The following is a 19,333-nucleotide window of genomic DNA, read 5'->3' as shown; positions in this document are numbered from 1 at the left end:
TCTCTTGAAACAAAAATCGTATAAATAAAAATAAAAAATAAAAATTCTTAATGAGCAGTAGAGATGAAATATCTCTCACCTTGGGAATGAAGTACTCTCTGAACTTAATGTCCTGAGTCACTGCATGGGGCATACCGTTGGGGACAAGGTCAATATATCTCTGGATCTCGTGTAGCACAGCATCTGTGTAGGGCATGCGGCTCCTGTCCTGCATGCAGGGGCTCCGATGTCTGCCAACCACACGGTGAATCTCTTCCTGGGCTTTAGCTGGCAGGACAGGAATCAGAATTTATGTGAAATGGAAAACTCTTTTGATCTCTTTGTTGTGGTTGTTGAAAGATTTTATTTATTTTAAAGAGAGACAGTGGGGGGCAGAGGAGCAGAGGGAGAAGGAGAGATCCCCAAGCTGATTCCACATCCAGCGCAGAGCTGGATGGGAGACCCAATCTCACAACCCTAAGATCATGACCTGAGCGGAAACCAAGAGTCGGGCGCTTAACTGAGTGAGCCACCCATGTGCCCCTTGATTTCATCTTAATCATGGTTACATTGTGGAAGGAGATTGGGGAGGGGAAAATCACATATGGCCACTTCCATAGGGAAAGAGAGAAAAAAATAGAAATTTGTTTCTTAATCAAATTGGAATCTCATTAGAGACTTAAATATTTGTACATATAATGCATAATTGTACCATGAAATTCAACTCTGATTCTCTCTTTTGTGTACTCTGTTTGATAAATTCAGGGATCTGGGGTCTTTAAAGCTCACTACAGACCATGCTGTTTGACCACTTTGGGTATTCCAGTTTTTGTTTTAAATATGTAAGTTCCGGGTGCCTGTGTGGCTCAGTCTGTTAAGTGTCTGCTTTGGGCTCAGGTGATGTTCCCGGAGTTTGGGGATTGAACCCCACATGTGACTCACTTCTCAGCGGAGAGCCTGCTTCTCCCTCTGCCCGTCACCCCCCCCCCCCTTATGCCCTCTCTGTGTGTTGCTCTCTCTCTCAAAAAAATACAATCTTTTAAACAAAAATACGTTCCAAGAGGGTAAGAACCACCCAGTGCAAAAAATACTTAATAAATAGAACTGAATAAGATGTTTGACTGGCACATAGGATCTAGAAGTTAACATTTATTTAGAATGCAAAACATGACAGGCATGCTGTACAATGTATTACACTACTTTATAATTCCTCAAAAAGTTGTATGTCTTGGGTCTTATTTTATGTGCCTTAAAAATGAGGAAACAGGTCCATAAAAGCAAATATATTTCCTTTTTTTTCTTTTTTTAAAATTTTGCTTTTTCTTTTATGTATTTTTTTTATTTTTTGATGTAAATTTCCATGATTCATTAGTTGCTTATAACACCCAGTGCACCATGCAATACGTGCCCTCCTTAATACCCATCACCAGCCTATCCCATTCCCCCACCTCCCACCCCTCTGAAGCCCTCAGTTTGTTTCTCAGAGCCCATAGTCTCTCATGCTTCTTAAGGACGCCCAGGTGTTAAGTGGTTTTTCTTATTCCCAAATCCACAATCTTAGCAACCGAATAAGATCACTGAGAGTAATTTGTGTTAGTGAATTATATTTTTCCTTTATTTGCAAAATGTATCATGTTAATAATGTCCAGTTTTGGTAGGACTATTCATTAGTTAAAACAAACATTCATTTATTATTTATTTATTTATTTATTTATTTTAAAAAGATTTTATTTATTTATTTATTTGATAGAGAGTGACAGCCAGGAAGAGAGGGAACACAAGCAGGGGGAGTGGGAGAGGAAGAAGCAGGCTCCCAGCAGAGCAGGGAGCCCGATGCGGGGCTCGATCCCAGGACCCTGGGATCACACCCTGAGCCGAAGCAAGATGCTTAATGACTGAGCCACCAGGCACCCCAAAACAAACATTTATTAACTTACTCCTATGAGGGAAAGATTCTGTGAATGTTAAGAAGTGGCATCTCTCCTAAACAGATGAGGGACCAAGAAAGATATGCAGAGGTAGTCATGAGTTTGAGGTCACAAAGCTACTTACTAGTAAAGTCAGAATCTGAAGCCACTGTAGTTAGTCTATAACCCATTTTCTCTAGTACCATGTTGCTAGTCAAATGGTGTGGATCCACTACCTGAAGAATATGTCTTTGTTAGTGGAGCATGTGATAACTCTGTGGTTTGATGGCTATCAGGAAGACTTAAGAATTTTAGAGAAGTTTTAAACTTCACCTTCTCAGGTTGAGAAGCTGGATTTTTATCTAGAAGAGAGGGATTATGTAAAGTGGTTAGGAACTGACTTATAAAATCAGAATGCTTAGAGAATGGCGCAGTAAGGAATGAAAATGGGAAGAAAGAAAAGGAAAATATAAATGGATATGATGCAAGAAAAAATGAACATGGAAGCAATGGGGAAACGAGGACACAAAAAAGACTTTTGCCATGTACACAGATTTACTGGTCTGGAGAAAAATGTCCTACAGTATTCGTAGTCGTAATCAACATAGGTCTAACCAGAGGGAAGTTATTTGGCTGAAAGAATGTGTCACGTGAAGGAAACACAGTGCCATTAGATCCCACAATGTGTGATAGCAGAGGAATTTCGAAGCTGTTCTTCTAGATCTCACCACTGGGAAAGCACTTGTTACTTAGACTGGGAGGACAGGAGGACCTTAAACAAAGGAGAATAATCTGGTGGTGACATCATGGAGATAAGCCTCCTGAGATTTAATTGTATTAAAAGTGTCTCAGGGGCGCCTGGGTGGCACAGCGGTTAAGCGTCTGCCTTCGGCTCAGGGCGTGATCCCGGTGTTATGGGATCGAGCCCCACATCGGGCTCCTCCACTATGAGCCTGCTTCTTCCTCTCCCACTCCCCCTGCTTGTGTTCCCTCTCTCGCTGGCTGTCTCTATCTCTGTCAAATAAATAAATAAATAAATAAGAACTGTCATATTAAAAAAAAAAAAGTGTCTCAATGTGCCAAAGCACAGAACATGATACAGTAGTGAGGGAAATACCCTCTTCGGTGAGCATGCAAGAAAAAAAGAGGAGAAAAGTGGAAAGGTTGCATTTGCAAGAGAAATTATATTTGTGAAGAGGAGTTTCTTTGCCCAGATGAGTATATTTGAAAAGAATGTTATTTGTATATAACTTTTTTCCTTAGGGACTGAGTCTTTTTGATAAAGAAAGACTGTCATTTCTGTTGAGCCAATCCTCACACTGCAAATACATTTGAGTAGAAATATATTCTGACATAAATATATTTATCTGGACATTGAAGGCATATCAAGTGATACCCATTTAGAGAAGCAGAAGGCTGATTCTTCTAGATCCTAAGACAGTTCTGCTTATTGCATCTGTCCCAACGCAGATCAGGAACATTCCACCACAGCAGGGGAAACAGTGAGCTCTGCCCTTCAAATCTCTGCTGCTGTTTAAATATTTCATTATCTTTTTGTACTATAATTTGAATTTAACTTATCCAATGACGGGGAGATGTACGAATGATGGAAATTTTTTCTGTGCACTGTCTGGGCAGGTGAAGAGTGGGATAGCTGTCAGTGTCACCCATCCATTTCTACCTGGAATTGCACCCTGCCCAACACCTGCGACCATACCTGTGACCTCTGGGTACTTCAGCAACAACAGGAGTCCATATCTCAGGGTGGTGCTCGTTGTCTCTGTTCCTGCGCTAAACACGTCCCATATGGTAACGACCAAGTTGTCCATGGTAAATTCAGACTGTTTATTGTGTTTTTCCTAGAAATGATGTGTTACAATTACTTGATAAATAAGAGAGTCTCAGAAGTAATTAACTCAATATGACACTGTTATTTGGTGTGAGCGCTACAGCTGAAGGTCAAGTTAGATAGCTGCTAGGGTTCTGTCCAACAGTTAAAATATAATCAGAGTTATAAACTTGCAACAAGTCCTTTCTGATTCTTCACTTTCTTGTCCCTTAGAGTCAATCAGTTGCTCTAATATTTCTTTGAAACATAATTTTTATTGTCCTCACTGCTACTATCAATTCTAGCATCTATTACCTATTTTATAATGTCTAACTTTCTCATTCAAACTTCCAGAACCACCCACCCCCCAAAATGCATCACTTTCCCCAACTGATCAGTCATTACACCTATGACAGTTCCTCAATTACAATCAAGATCACCTGTCTGAAAATTCCACCCACTTGATCACTGCACTTCTCATTCCCTAAGCCTACTTTGTTGTCTCTGTTGGTCAAAGCTACGGTTTCTTTGAAACCTACCTCATCTGTGAAGATTTCCTAGTGCCTTTCCAAAAGTAGGCCTTTGTAGACTCCTGTCCATTCCTGTGTTACCTCATTTGTTACATCATCCCATTTCTGATCTTATTTCATGAAGGATGATATGTTGTGTATCATTAATCTTGAATATGTGTGAGTGTATATTTCAATCTGCCCCCAAATAAAGAACCAGCTTTAACACAATAAATGTAAAACCTGTAAAGTCATTTTCAGTGAGAATTTAGAAATATCTCAAGATACCCAATGTGGTTTGCACAAACAAGAGGTTAGACAAGCAATTAATACATCTTTAGGAAGGACCATTTGTTTTAAATACCCAGTGTCACTGGGAAGAGAAAGCTAATCTGTGAATCACACCACCCACAAGCTAAAGTGTCACATTATACCTTTTCTATTTTGATCAGGAAGTAGTCAATAAAGTCCCGAGGGTTATTGAAGTCCAGGGATTCTTGGTGTTCTTTTATTTTTTCCATAATAAACTTAAATTGGTTAGCAATATTTTTAAATAACACATGATGACTTCCTGGAAGGTAATGTATTAAAAGAGGGAAAGCATTGTAGAGCTGAAAGAGGAAAGAATCATTCATTAATTCACTCAGCAAAGTTTAAGGGCCCATGTTATGTATCAGACTCCTAGTTATACGCTGAGTAGATAAGGTGAGTAAGGCATGCTTCCTGCTCCAGAACACACTTGGAATTTGAAGGAGAGGGAACTGACAAGATGTCTGGAGTTACAGTATGCACAAGTCTCAAAGGAATTCCAAAACCATTTAAATTTATTTCCTAGACATACCTCTGTGAAGGAATCCAGGAGCTTACCATCTTTGTTCCCAAAGGAGAGTATTGTCGTTCAGAAAAGTCAGTCAACCATTCTAAGACATCAGTGTAGTAAGAGCTAGAACACAGTGTTCATCCCAGTTTGACTAAACGTTTTTCTACAGAGTCACCTAAAAAGTTTGCAGGGCTCACCCCCTTTTTTTGTAATGAAGAAACTGCATCAGAAAGATTAAAGAAATGCCCATATTACTTAGCATTTTAGGGATTTTATACCCTCGGAATATGCACATTGCCCTTCTTCATCTGCCCAAAGCCAGTCCTAGAGTTTATTGACTCTACGTTTGACAGTACCTCGTGACTGAATCCCCTTGGTAGTCACTGAAGGCTTTTATTCAGGCCAGTAGCTTGTATCAAACTACAGAGAGAATGGAGAAATCTAGCTTCTAGGTCAAGCTCATTTCTTGCCTTGGCTAGGAATTCCTTGTCTTTGGAAAATATGCTTAATATCTCTGGGTGACACTTTTCTGTTCCAAGAAATGAGTAGACTCCTTGTTCTCTAGAGTCCTTCCAGGTGGAACACATGACCTTATGGTCGACACATAATTTTAGTTCTTAATGATCATACAACACAGGTCACTACCGTTTTCTGACATAGCACCATAGTAAGAAATATATTTTATATCATCACCGTCTTATCTATGGCTAGAAAATGGTTTCTCAGAAAATTACCTTGTTATAATTGATGCCTATACTACATTTCTCTACTACTATATTTCATGGTTTTTACAATAATTTTTAAATATTTATTTATTTATTTTAGAGAGAGCAGAAAAGAGAGCAAGTAAGCACGGTGTGGAGGGGAAGAGGGAGAGAGAGAATCTCAAGCAGACTCCCTGCTGAGCACCGACCCTGAGGAGAGGCTTGATAGAATGACCCTGGGATCATGACCTGAACCGAAATCACCAGTAGGATGTTGTGAGTATGAGCCACCCAGGTGCCCACCATATTTTATGTTTTAAATTTCATTTCAATACTTAAAATTAAGTTGATAACTCACTAATTGGTTACAAATGCTATTTTGATAAAAATTACTTTAGCCATTTGTAAACAGGACAAAGGGATGAGGTAGGCATGAGCATAAATTAGCTAGAAAATTATTTCCCATTTCAGAGAACCTTGACCTTACCTGCATCCAGGAAGTGCTTGAAATTAGGAGGTCTTCATGAGTATGCTCTAACAAACTTAAGAATGTTTTATCATCATACTCAAAACGATTCTGGAAAATAATGGAGCAGATCACATTGCAGGGAGCACAGCCCAGAAGGAAAGTAGGATCACAGGGAGATGCTAAAAGAACAGAAGTTAAAAGTTAGAGCACTTCTGGGGCGCCTGGGTGGCACAGCGGTTAAAGCGTCTGCCTTCGGCTCAGGGCGTGATCCCGGTGTTACGGGATCGAGCCCCACATCAGGCTCCTCCGCTATGAGCCTGCTTCTTCCTCTCCCACTCCCCTGCTTGTGTTCCCTCTCTCGCTGGCTGTCTCTATCTCTGTCGAATAAATAAATAAAAATCTTTAAAAAAAAAAGTTAGAGCACTTTTTTCATACTAATCTTTTTTTTATAATAATTTTTTTTTATAATATTATGTTAGTCACCATGCAGTACATCCCTGGTTTTTTATGTAAAGTTCGATGATTCATTAGGTGCGTATAACACACAGTGCACCATATGAATCTTAAGTTGACTGTTTAAAATGATTGAGAAGGGTTGACTTCTGGGATTCTGTTAAGTATAGGAATTACTTGCACATGTCATCATCACTGTAAATTCAACCTGCCTAAAATTTATTGTTTTCCAAACAAAGCTGTCAAATCCAGTCCATTTATTAATTTTCCCCAAGTATTCTATTTACATTATTCTCCAAATAAGAGCCACAAGATAATTCACAGAAGGAGGTCACTTAAAAATATCTTGAAAGGTGTGAAGTTTAGTTCTCAGTGTGAATATTTCTTCATGATGCCCACAGGAAGCTCAGCAACCTAATAAGTTCAGGAGACTGGAGAGACTTGAAACCCTTATTTTATAAAACATAGTTGAAAAGCTGGGTGTGCTTTTCTTGTAGAAGAGAATAATGATGAGAGAAATTGGAGTGCCATTTGGATATTTGAAAAAATACATTATAGTATTGGAACCAGGCTTCCTGTATATAATATAAAACATGACTCCATGTTTTGATGTTTGGTTGCTGACAACTTTTGAACCTCACCTTTTCTTCTTCTCTTCACATTTGGACAAGCTGATAAGAAAGCTAAAAGTCTCCTTCCTTTGGAAGCAGGACACTGAAAGTATACAAGCACTGACCTGCACACAGGAACTCATTCTCTACCCCATCCCTTAACCACCATAAAAACATCAAGCCAGTACCCTTTCCCTGCTCTCTCAAGCTGGGATTTGTTTTAAAGATTTTATTTATTTATTTGACAGAGAGGCAGCGAGAGAGGGAACACAAGCAGGGGGAGTGGGAGAGGAAGAAGCAGGCTCATAGCGGAGGAGCCTGATGTGGGGCTCGATCCCAGAACGCCGGGATCACGCCCTGAGCCGAAGGCAGACGCCTAACCGCTGTGCCACCCAGGCACCCAGAACTTTTAAATTTTATAAGGGCTTTTTAAGCTTGCTGTTTCTTGTTGGGTCAGATACGGGATTTTGTGTCTTTTAAGGAATTTGCCCATCTCACCTGGGTTGGCAAAATTATTGTTCATAATACTCTTATTCTTTAATGTCCTGAAGGCACTATAGTGATGTCCCTTCTTTTATTCCTCATATGGGTAGGTTTTCCTTTTTCTCTAGCTAGAGGTTTATAAATTTTATTTATCTTTATTTTTTAAAGATTTTATTTATTTATTTGAGAGAGAGACAGAGACAGAGCACGAGTGAGGTGGAGGGGCAGGGAGAGAGAGAGAAGCAGACTTCCCCCACTGAGCAGGGAGCCCAACATTTAAGAATCCCAAGCACACCCTATCCTAGAATCCAGAGACCCTGACCTGAGCGGAAGGCAGGTGCCTAACCGACCAAGCCACCCAGGTGCCCCCCGCCTTCATTAAATTTTATTTATTTATTGGTGAGAGTGAGACAGACTTGATCTTTCAAAAAAAGAATCAGATTCTGCTTTCATTACTTTTTATCTTTTGAGTTTCTCTTTTTTTTGTCGTTCATTTCTGCTTTTATATTTTAATTCCACCTGCTGATGGCTTTGAACTTAAGGTTCCCTTTTATACGAAGGTGGAAGATGATATCATTGATTAGAGACTTTCCTTCTTTTTCTGTTTTAGGTATTCTAAGACTTTAAGTTTTCCTCTAAGTGTCCTGTGTTAGCTGCTTTGCCACAAATTCTGGTAAGTTGTATTTTCATCATTATTCAATTAAAAATATTTTTCTCGTGATTTATTCTTTTACCCTATGATGACTTAGATGTGTGGTTTAGGTTTCATGTATTTCAGGTTTTCTCGTTATATCTTAAAAATCACTGAAGTTTACTTAGTATGGTTTTCTTTCAGCTTGCATTCATTGGCTTATCTTTTAAACTAGTAATTTTAGGCCATTTCCTTTAAAGCACAGTTAATTTTTTTCTCTCTCTGAGTTAGAGAGTAAAAGGAGCTGCCATTTAAAGTGTTTGAAGTTCAGTTTTTCTTTTCTAGACATTTTCTTTTTTTAAAATTTATATTAAAATGTATATTAAAATTTATACAAATGTTTATTAATCCTTATGGTCAAATTAAAAAAGAGTTCTGTTGAATTTAGGAGAGTTTATAATCTAATTCATTAGTTGTCTAATTTGGAGAGAAGTATAAGTAAACTAATTTGTTGAGAAAATATTTCACACTCAGAACATGGAAAATTTTTATGAAACTCTTGAACAAGCTAGGGAATTCATTGGGAGTTCATAGCCAGATTTCTATTTCTTTATTTGCCCTTTGTTTTCTGAAGTAATTGTGTGGGTCAGACCATGGCTTGAGCTAAAGGTTTAACTTTAAAGTCCTTGCTGGACAGAGCACTCTCCTTTCAGTTTTGACCTAGCTCATTGGTATATTCCTATGTGGCTATTTTATTTCTTTTGAGAAGAAAGAGAAAAAATTACATATTCAGAACACTTCAGATTTCTCATGTATTTACTCACACGAGGGCATGTAGCTCCTGACAAGCTAGAAGCATAAATTCCCAGTACAACATGCATTTAGATAATTTATACAGTTACTGTATAAACCAAGAAAAACCTTCTGAGAAGTCCTTTATCTTTGTTCTAACACCATATAAAATCAGTATAGGTTTCTTTTGTTAAATTTTTTACAAATTTTAAGATTTTCTTTATTTATTTTTAGAGAGAGAGTGAGAGAGAGTCGAAAGGGGGAGGAGTAGATGGGGAGGAAGTGGGGGGGGGTGAAAGAATCCCAAGTGGACTCCACACTGAGTAGGGAGCCCAGGGTGGGCCTCAATCTCACAACACCGAGATCATGACCTGAGCCGAAACCAAGAGTTGGATGCTCAGCCATCTGAGCTACCCGGGCGCCCTAATTTTTAAGAAACATTATAAGGGATTTTTTCTAGCTTTATTGAGATGTGACTGACATATAACACTGTATAAATATAAGGTATATGACATAATGATTTGATATATGTATATATCACAAATAGATCGTCACAATAAGGTTATTTCACATGATTATCACCTCCATAGTTGCAATTTTTTCTGTATGGTGAGAACTTTTAAAATCTATTCTCTGGGGGGATGGGGTAGCCAGGTGATGGGTATTAAGGAGGGCAGGTATTGTGATGAGCACTGGGTGTTATGTGCAACTAATGAATCGTTGAACACTACATCAAAAACTAATGATGTACTATACATTGGCTAATTGAAAAGAATTTTTAAAAAATCTATTTTCTTAGCTACTTTCAAATATAGGGTGGTTTTGTTAGTCACCATGCTGTACATTATATCCTCAGAACTTACTCATTATCTAACCAGAAGTTTGTATCCTCTGACCATATTAACTCATTCACCCCACCACCCATCCCTGACAAACAACAGTCTGTTCTCTGTATCTGTCAGGTTGGGTTTTTTAGAATCCTTGTATAAATGAGATCATACAGTATTTGTCTTTCTCTGACTTACTTTATTTAGCATAGTGTGTTGAAGATTCAACCATGTTGTTGCAAATGGCAGTATTTTCTCTTTTTTTTTGGTGAATAATGCTCCATTCTATATGCAGTTGACCCTTGACCAAGATAGGTTTGAAATGTGCAGGTCCACTTTTGTGCAGATTTTTTTGAGAAAGACAGTAGTGTAAACATATTTTCTCTTATGATTTTCTTAATATTTTGTTTTCTCTACATTATTGTAAGATTATAGTACTTAATACATGTAACATACAAAATATGTGTTAATAAACTCTTTATCAGGAAGGCTTCTCATGAACAGTAGGCTTGAATAGTTAAGTTTTGGGGGGAGTTGAATTTATGCACAGAGGAGGATTTAATGTTTTCTATGTATAGTATCACGTCGTCTGCAAATAGTAGCAGTTTTACTTCTTCCTTTCTAATATGGGTACCTTTTTTTCCCTTTTTGTTTTTTTAATCTGATTGCTGTGGCTAAAACTTCTACTATTATGTTGAATAAAAGTGGTGAGAGTGGGGATGCTTCTCTCTTTCCTGATCTTAGAAGTAAAGCTGTAAATTTTTCACCATTGAGGGTGATGTAGGCTGTGGGTTTGTCACATATAGTCTTTGGTATGTTGACGTATGTTTCCTCTAAGCCCACTTTGTTGAGAGCTTTTATCATGAATGGATGTTGAATTTTGTCAAAAGCTTTTTCTGAATTTAGTGAGATGATCATGTAATTTCTTTTATCCTTCCTTTTGTTCATGTGGTATGTCACATTGATTGATTTCTGGATATTGAACTCTCCTTGCCTCCCCAGAATAAATCCCACTTGATTCTGGTGAATGATCTTTGTAAGGTATTGCTGAATGTAGTCATTGAGGATTCTTACATCTATGTTCATCAGGGTTATTGGCCTGTAGTTTTGGGGGCTTTTTGTAGTGTCTTTGGGTTTGGAAACAGGGTAATGTTGGCTTCATAGACTGAATTTGACAGTTTTCCTTCTATTTGTTGGAAAAGTTTTTGTTTTTGTCTTTTTTTAAAGATTGTGTGTGTGTGTGTTTTAAGTAAACTTTACTCCCAATGTGGGGCTTCAACTTACAACCCCAAGATCAACAGTTGCATGTTTTATTAACTGAACCACACAGGCACCCATATTTTTTGTAATAGTTTGAGACTAGGTATTATCTCTTTTTAAAATGTTTGATAGAATTCACCAGTGAAGCCATCTGGTCCAGCACTTGTGTTTACTGGGAGTCTTTTGATTACTGATTCAATTTCCTAGTTTTCAGTCTGTTCAGTGTTAGGCTTATTCTTGATCCTTGGGTGATCTTCATAAAGACCTTTAGGTTTTAAGTCAAGTGGAGGTGTTTCCTTGGTCCTTCCTACTTGGCCAGCTCTGAACTCCTCATTTATTTTCTTCTAGCTGAGAGAATTTACAAAAATTCTTTTCATATTCTAAGATTCCTAAATGTTATTTTATAGTTATCCTTTCATCCTCTCAGCACCTGATTTCAAATCAGCAATCACCTCTAGGGTAAAATCACACAAATATCAGGCTTCCCAATATGCATTTCCCAAGCCCTCTGTTATTTTGTCCCAAGAAATCCTCACAGCCTTCCTCTCCTTCCCATGCTGACAAATATATACGTGTGTGTGTGTGTGTGTGTATGTGTGTGTGTGTGAGAGAGAGAGAGACAGATAAACCAGAAAGAGAGGCAGACATAGGTATAGGTGTTATTTCTGGAAAGTTCTGGTCATTGCAACGAAATGTTTACACATGACATGATTTCCTACTTTAAAATCTAAGAATTTTTAGTTAAAAATTACTAAATCTGCAAAGGAATTCAACCCTCAGCATATAGAAGGGATTGGTCAAATAGTCTTTTTATTACACTCATGATAGAAAAGTAAACAGATACATATTTTTTTGTGTTATGCTTCAGTATCTATGAAATATAAAAGTGCACATATATGTGCAGCCCCTTCCCATCTATTCCTGAAGAATAATGAAGATGTGTGCATATTGTAGGATTTTTATTAACAAAGGTTTAAAAATAATCTACTCTTGAATGAGACAGTTTTTTAAATTACTAAAGCCATGCAACAGGGTAGTATATATATATACTACTTGTAATAATATCTATAGTTATTATATAAGTGTTATCACCAAATCATAGGTATGTTCTACAGAAATATATATGTATACATACATAAAACATATTTCTATATGTGTATTTGAATATAACTATATTTACATATTATCTTTCCCTCTTCATTGCCTTCTTTGTCTGTGTGTGTATGTATATGTGTGTGTTTCCAATTGTGTGTTTAACCAGTAGGTGAAAACAGGAAAGGCATCCTTGGACACACCAACAGATTCATACTTTCTCTCATATTATTGCCTCTGACTAGAATGACCATCCCGTTTTCTCCCTGCATGTACATACTTATACATACATACATACACAAATATGCACCCAACACATTTATTTTTTAATAACCACTGGGACAAAAAAAATTACACATGCCAACTATCAAGAGATAACAGTAAGAAATGAGTGAATATCATATATTTAAAAAATTTTTTAACTCATGGGATAATTTTTAATAGAACAAAATATATTAATAAGGAGCTTTACATTGGTATACACTGCAGATGAGATACAGCATAAGATCTCAGGACCGGACTACAGAAAGAATTTAATTGGAAACTAACAGTGATTTGTTTCATGTGGGTAAAATTGAACAGAATCTTAAAGGATGAGGACAATGAGAAGAGACAGGTTCAGGAATGTCCTTCCTGATGTGAAAGGAGAGGTGGACAGTGGCTCACACAAAGCACAGAAAGCATCTGGCTCATTCAGGTGAGGCCAGAGTGTGGCTCTGCAATCTGGCAGCCTGGCCTTTCTTCAGACTGGAACAAAACAGAGCTTAAAGAAGGGCGGTGCAGTGCCCAGCCCATTCACAATAGGGGTGGTGTCAATGTCCTTTGGATCAACCAGAGGTTTCAAGGTGAAATGCTGTAAAATGTTGGTCAGTAGTAAAAACAGCTCCATGCGGGCTAGGCCTTCTCCAACACAAACTCTCTTTCCTAAAACCAACACATAAATTCAATATTCATTTAATTCTGTTTCTGAGTTAGCACACAGGGAGGCTTAAATAAATATGGATTGAGAAAATAAATATATTAATAGAGTAACCCATGGCTTCTTTTATCTACACTGAAACGTGGTTTCCTTCACACTTCTCAGTACATATTTTTGTGTGCATGCAAAGAGGCAAGGGCAGCTTGCCCCAAATGGGCCACTTTGGCATAAAGATTATTTTGAATGAAAAGCAATCAAAACCCAGCAGATTCAAGAAACTCTCCCTACCTCTCCTTCAAGTGCCTGCCTGTACCAGGAAGACAGCATTTAGCAAAGATTCTTCTTTTTCTATGAAAATTCTCACCGTAAGAGGTTCGGAACCTGTGTTTTTGAAACGTCTATTCTCACTTTCCTGCTAATGGTCTTCCTCCCTGTTGAATCCCCAAACCCCCACCCCTCTTCTTAACTATGGATGTGGTAGAAGCCTGTGTTGCCTGTCTTTAGGATTTCATGTTTGTGGGTTCCCCATACCTGTGAAACTAAATTTGATCTTCTCCCTTAATCTGTCTACTGTTCATTGGATTTTTAGTCCAGCTGGGAAGGACCTTGAAAGGCAGAGGAAAATTCCTCTTCCTGGAAGCTGGCCAAGGTGGCAGTATGCTTTAACTCACTGGATACTGCTTACTACAGACAGGATTGCGGCTGGAGATCTGTGGGACATGGGACAGACAGCTGGCAGAAGGTAAGATTTCCTACCATGTCAGTCTCCTGGATCTGAGGAGTCTGATGGAGCAAGAATGGTGAGAGTCCTTTTTCTCTCTTTCTAAATTTAGAGTAGCAGGAGAAATACTTGTGGAACTAGTTCCTTGTGTTTAATAACTCTTGATAAATTTGGTAGCGTACTTCTTCAGGGGAAATAGAACAAACCAGAGATGGTCTTTGTTTTCCTTTGTATTTTTTATATCATTTGCCATAAAAAGCAGGTACCATCGTGCAGAAAGCAGGCATAGGCCCTATAGGCCTGCTGTTTGAGCCAGTCCCACAGACTGGTGAGTTCATGGTTCTCATCAGACTGGCACCTGTTGAGATAAACTTTGCTGTAGGTTAAAGGCTGTTGCTAAGGGATATCTTGGAAACCAAAACTCCAAAATTGGTGGGCACAGGTGGAACACTGAAAAGCTATGAGAGCATTCACCACCTCAAGAAGGCTCCTGTGAGGGGCGCCTGGGTGGCACAGCGGTTAAGCGTCTGCCTTCGGCTCAGGGCGTGATCCTGGTGTTATGGGATCGAGCCCCACATCAGGCTCCTCCGCTGGGAGCCTGCTTCTTCCTCTCCTACTCCCCCTGCTGTGTTCCCTCTCTCGCTGGCTGTCTCTATCTCTGTCAAATAAATAAATAAAATCTTAAAAAAAAAAAAAAAAAAAAAAAGAAGGCTCCTGTGAGGAGGTGGTCACAGAACAGGATAGACTGACATTTGGTCACCTACCAAGCTCAAGAAAACTTCTGTGCAATGAGCTACACTGTGAAAAATGCACAATCGCCAAAAACTGCTTGGGGCACATCCCTCTCAGGTGTTCGTGTGGTTCAAGGAGACCCAAGGTTTAGACAAGAGAATACCAGATAGGGGCATCTGGGTGGCTCAGTCGGTTAAGCATCTGCCTTTGGCTCAGGCCATAATCCTGGTGAAAGGGAGCAGAAGGCTTGCTGAGGGCAAAGCACAAGCTGACTCCCTGCAACCTCCCCCACTAAGCACACACTCCTGGCTGGGGTATGCCTGACATTGCTCCAGGAAACTGCCAACTGTCTTAAAGTTAATGCCTTACTAGCGGGAAAAACAACCTTAACCTTAACAATGGCAAAAGCCTCCAGTGTATTGTAGGATAGCATATGAAAATTCTTTTGAAAACTACCCATTTGGGGTATCTGGGTGGCTCAATTGGTTAGGTATCTGCCTCAGCTCAGGTCATGATCCCAGGGTCCTGGGTTGAGTCTGGCATCAGGCTCCCTGCTCAGCCGGAAGTCTGCTTTTCCCTCTGCCTGACTCTCTACGTGCTTATGCTCTATGTCTCTCTCAAATAAATACATAAAATCTTAAGAAAAAAAAAAGAAAAGAAAGAAAGAAAGCTACCCTTTTTCCCTATCCCCAACTCCCATGTATATAATCAGTCTACCCTCACAACCCAGGTAGAGCAGCACTTTCTACCCACGGGTCTTGTCCCCATGCTTAAGAGAAACAACAAAGACGTCTCAAGAATTCTTTCCTTCTTTATCAGCTCTGGACCTCACCCCATGAAACCTCACCTATATTTCAAAACTACATCATCTGGGTCCTGGGGTCTACCCCCCCTGCTGTTCTCTCTCTCTCTCTCTCTCTCTGTGTCAAATAAATAAAATCTTAAATAAATAAACAAATAAAAGATTTTTAAAAATTATTTTACCTGAAAGAAAGTAAGTGGGAAGGGAGAGGGAGAAAGAATCTGAAGGAGACCCCACACTGACGTCAGAGCCCTATGAGGGGCTCTATCCCACTTCTTTGAGGTCATGCATAGGTAAACTTTTAAAGAGCTACCAAAATCTTTGGTAACCTGAATTTTTCAATTTTTGCTAAGTTAACTGTTAAGCTAAATTCATTGAGTAGATCATTTCCAAATATCATAAAATAATGAAACATTAAGTACCGAATATAGGTTTCTCACCTTTTGTCTAATTACAGAGAAACTAAAGATAATTTTGGGTCTCTTAGTAAACCTGGTTTGTACCTTACTGAAAGACCATGCTGTGAAGAATCTAAGTTGTAAAATGTATTCGTAAATTTGCCAATCAAAAGAACACTGGTGTAATAGTTCACTGCAGAAAGTGAGATGCCTTTGGTCACAGACCTGCTGATCTGTGACACTGGGCAGGCACTTCCTGCCACCACCAAAAAACAAAGGTTCCTATGGGCTGGACCTCTCCCGACAAATATGCTTGATCGCTGGCATGGCCAGACAGATAGACTTGGAACCCCATTCTATTTGGCCACCAAGGTGCACCTTGGTAAGTGCATCCTCCAGATGGTGGAGACCAGGGAGAATATTCTCACTGGTCACAGAGCCAAACTTCTAGGACATAGAACAAGACAGAAGGAAAAATCTTATCTTGTACATGCACATTAAGAGCTTTAGTTCAGCCTTGGTTCGCTTGGAGCCACACTAACACCAGAGGGCTGTGCCACAGGCTTGGGGTTAATGTGTTGGGTGTACCTCACTGCACAGTTTTCTTGAGGTTGGCAGGTGACCTGTCAATCCAACCTGTTCTGTGACCAACTTATCCTTTCCTAGGAGCCTTCTTCAGGTGGTGAGTGCTCTAACAGCTTTTGGTTTTTTTAGTTTTTATTTTTTAAGCAGTCCGCACAACCAACATGGGGCTCAAACCCCCAACCCCAGATCGGGAGTCGCATGCTCCACTGAGCAAGCCAGCCAGGTGCCGCGCTCTAACACTTTTCAGTGTCCTATCGGTGTCTGCCACTTTTGCAGCTTTAGCTTCCAAGATGTCCTTAAGCAACAGCCTTCCCTCATGTGCCCATTAACCTACAGCAAAGTGTGTATGACAAATGACATAGAGGACACAAAGGAAAAGAAAGACCCTCTCTGGGAGGAAACAGAAATGTTAGCAAAGAGGACCCTACCAAATATACCAAGAGTCACCAAGCCCAAGGAAGCAGTTCCACAAGTATTTTCTCCTGCTAATCTAAATTCAGAAAGAGAGAAAAAGGATTCTCCCCATTCCCGCTCCAATGGACTCTGCAGACAGAGATTCTGAGAGACTGACATGGTAGGAAATCTTACCGTGTGCCCACTGTCAGATGTCCTAAGGATCTCTCAGCTACGGCACTGTGTGGGGCGAGCAGTGTCCAGCGAGTTAAGGTGTCCACCTGACACACCTTGTCAGGGAGCAAGAATTTCCTGTCCCCTTCAAGGTCCTTGTAGCTGGACTAAGAATCACATTGACATGAGACAAATTAACAGAAGGAAATCAAATATAATTTCCTATGTACAGACAATCCACACAGACCTAGAAATTCCAAAGAGTCAGACAAAATGAGATATATCTGTCATCCTGAACTAAGTGGGTAGGAAAAAAAGAAATATTACAAATTTGCCACAAGCCTACTAACTAACCACTGATCCCCAAACAGACTGGCAATTTCAAATGTTGTCTGGATTCCAGTCATTCCTCCAACTGAAATAGCCTTCCTCTCTGCTCTGCCTGTTGATATTTTCCACACCCTTCTAGATCCAGCTCAGATGTCATTTCTTCTATGCAAACTTCTTTGATGTGCTCAGAGTATATCACTCACTTCTTTATCTGTTTTCTATAACGCTTGTTAATGCTTCTAAGACAGCACATTTCAGATGAAATTATACTTATTCATCTGTCTCACATCCTGGAACCTAAGCTCTGAACGTAAGGCCTCTGATCTTGTAATGATACCAGTGTCAGGGCAGAGCAGGTCCATAAGCCCTGTGACTTGAATAGAAATCTCAAGGAGTCTCATTATGCAGAAATGCCCCGACATATCGGAAGAAAGATAAGGAGCAGTAGAATAGTATCTTGCTTTGAGATCATTTCTGGGCATGGCACATAATCTTGAGACCACAATAGCAAGGGCTGCTTGATACTTAGGTTTCTTATATATTCAACTGGAAGCAAATCTCCTATTTTTGTCTCTGTTTCAATTACTTCTACGGGAAAGGCCCTTTGCCCTCCTTTCTTCTCCCCTGTTTCTCCTTTGGAATGTACTGAATACTCTCCATTTCTCTCTCCTTCCAGCTCCATTTTTTGTTTGTCTTCTATGCCTACTCTGTGTTCAGGAAGCTGACTTCTATGGACTGCATAAACCAATAAGTTTGTTCCCTTCTGGGTTCTGAATAAATTCAGAGCATTAGCTATTGACAAGGTCAGAGTGTTTATTCCCTCCATCCCACCCTGCCAGGCTATAGTTTAGACAGTGGCTGTATGCCTCTGCTACAGACACATCTCCTGTTGAGGCAGCCACTCTTTCTTTCCTAAAGTTCTATTTGGGTTCCAGTAACGCCCTCCCTCACTCATCCCTTCAGACCTACAATGGGAACATCTTCCTGCTGATGCTAGTCCCTGAGTGCTTTATCACTCCTGAATCCTGCCCACACCTCTGAAAATAGTCTCATCATCAAATACTCAAAAATTTGCCACAATCTTACTAACTAATCACTAGACCCAGACAAACTGGAAAATTCAAATGTTATCTAGATTCCAGTCATCCTGGAATGACTTGTTGAGTATGCCACGTGTTTCTTCCCAGGACCCTGACAAATTGAAGGGAGATAACTCAAATTTCCCTTACCCTCTATCTATCTAATCTACCCTCTGCCCCTTCTTCGGAATCTCAGTTGTGGGTTCCGGGGCCAATCTCGGCAAGGGAAGCGTTCAATCAAACGAGAAATAACCTGGACTTTGGGAGTGATGCCTCTGGCCTCATACAAATGACAATCTGTTCCGCCCTGAGTAGCCTCCATACAAAGCCCTTCCTCCTCTCACTGACCCCTGATGTAGAGATAAGAATGAAGCTTGCTTGCCTGCTGAGAAGGGCATGAAGTAGTCACTCTTCTTAAAGTTGCCGCTTTCATCCAGGAAGTGGCCGGGATCAAAGCGATCTGGGTTGGGAAACTCTTTGTCATCATGCAGGACAGAAGTCAGAGATACTAATATGGTTGTGCCCTGAAATGAAGGAAAACGGGTAAACTGGACAATAATGAAAGTCATGGAGCTTGAAATCCTTTTGTTGTCTAGATGAGGAGACAGGCACAAAAAAAATCTTATCTACTCCATACCACAGAACAAACGAGTGAGCAACACTAACAGCTTTTAAATCCTATAATGGCAGTCCAAGGCACTGTTAAGAGACTCCATGTCATTCTCTTCAGTTCGTACTCCGACACTAGCACTTGCTTTTCAGAAAATTAAGGGAACTCCCTGGAGTGCATTGTTCTTGACAAAGAAATTGCAGTATTGTTTAAAAGAGCTGATGC

The 19,333-nt window shown here is 39.7% G+C and overlaps 1 protein-coding gene and 1 long non-coding RNA gene across 4 annotated transcripts in view; one reads left to right on the top strand and one right to left on the bottom strand.

The window, feature by feature from the left end:
* LOC130543084 (uncharacterized) overlaps nucleotides 1-3,832 on the top strand; it is a 32,549-nt gene extending 28,717 nt beyond the window's left edge. The window contains exon 3 of the long non-coding RNA XR_008958116.1: nucleotides 3,525-3,832. This is a non-coding gene — a long non-coding RNA (uncharacterized LOC130543084). The remainder of the gene's footprint in view (nucleotides 1-3,524) is intronic.
* LOC113251748 (cytochrome P450 2C21) overlaps nucleotides 1-19,333 on the bottom strand; it is a 76,647-nt gene that overhangs the window by 24,055 nt on the left and 33,259 nt on the right. For 2 of the 3 annotated variants that reach the window (XM_048218835.2, XM_057308853.1), the window contains exons 8-12: nucleotides 18,881-19,022; nucleotides 6,235-6,395; nucleotides 4,658-4,834; nucleotides 3,604-3,745; nucleotides 80-267 (exon numbers count right to left, since the gene is read on the bottom strand). In XM_048218835.2, the coding sequence (XP_048074792.2) occupies nucleotides 80-267; nucleotides 3,604-3,745; nucleotides 4,658-4,834; nucleotides 6,235-6,395; nucleotides 18,881-19,022 (810 nt within the window). Of the gene's footprint in view, nucleotides 1-79; nucleotides 268-3,603; nucleotides 3,746-4,657; nucleotides 4,835-6,234; nucleotides 6,396-12,670; nucleotides 13,290-18,880; nucleotides 19,023-19,333 lie in introns of those variants that run through there. The other variant, XM_026493721.4, reaches the window with a different exon arrangement.

Source organism: Ursus arctos, unplaced genomic scaffold, assembly GCF_023065955.2.
Source record: "Ursus arctos isolate Adak ecotype North America unplaced genomic scaffold, UrsArc2.0 scaffold_7, whole genome shotgun sequence".
In the NCBI taxonomy this organism is placed as follows: domain Eukaryota; kingdom Metazoa; phylum Chordata; class Mammalia; order Carnivora; family Ursidae; genus Ursus; species Ursus arctos.
Note: the sequence above shows the minus strand (reverse complement) of the source record. Positions and strands in the feature narration are given on the sequence as shown.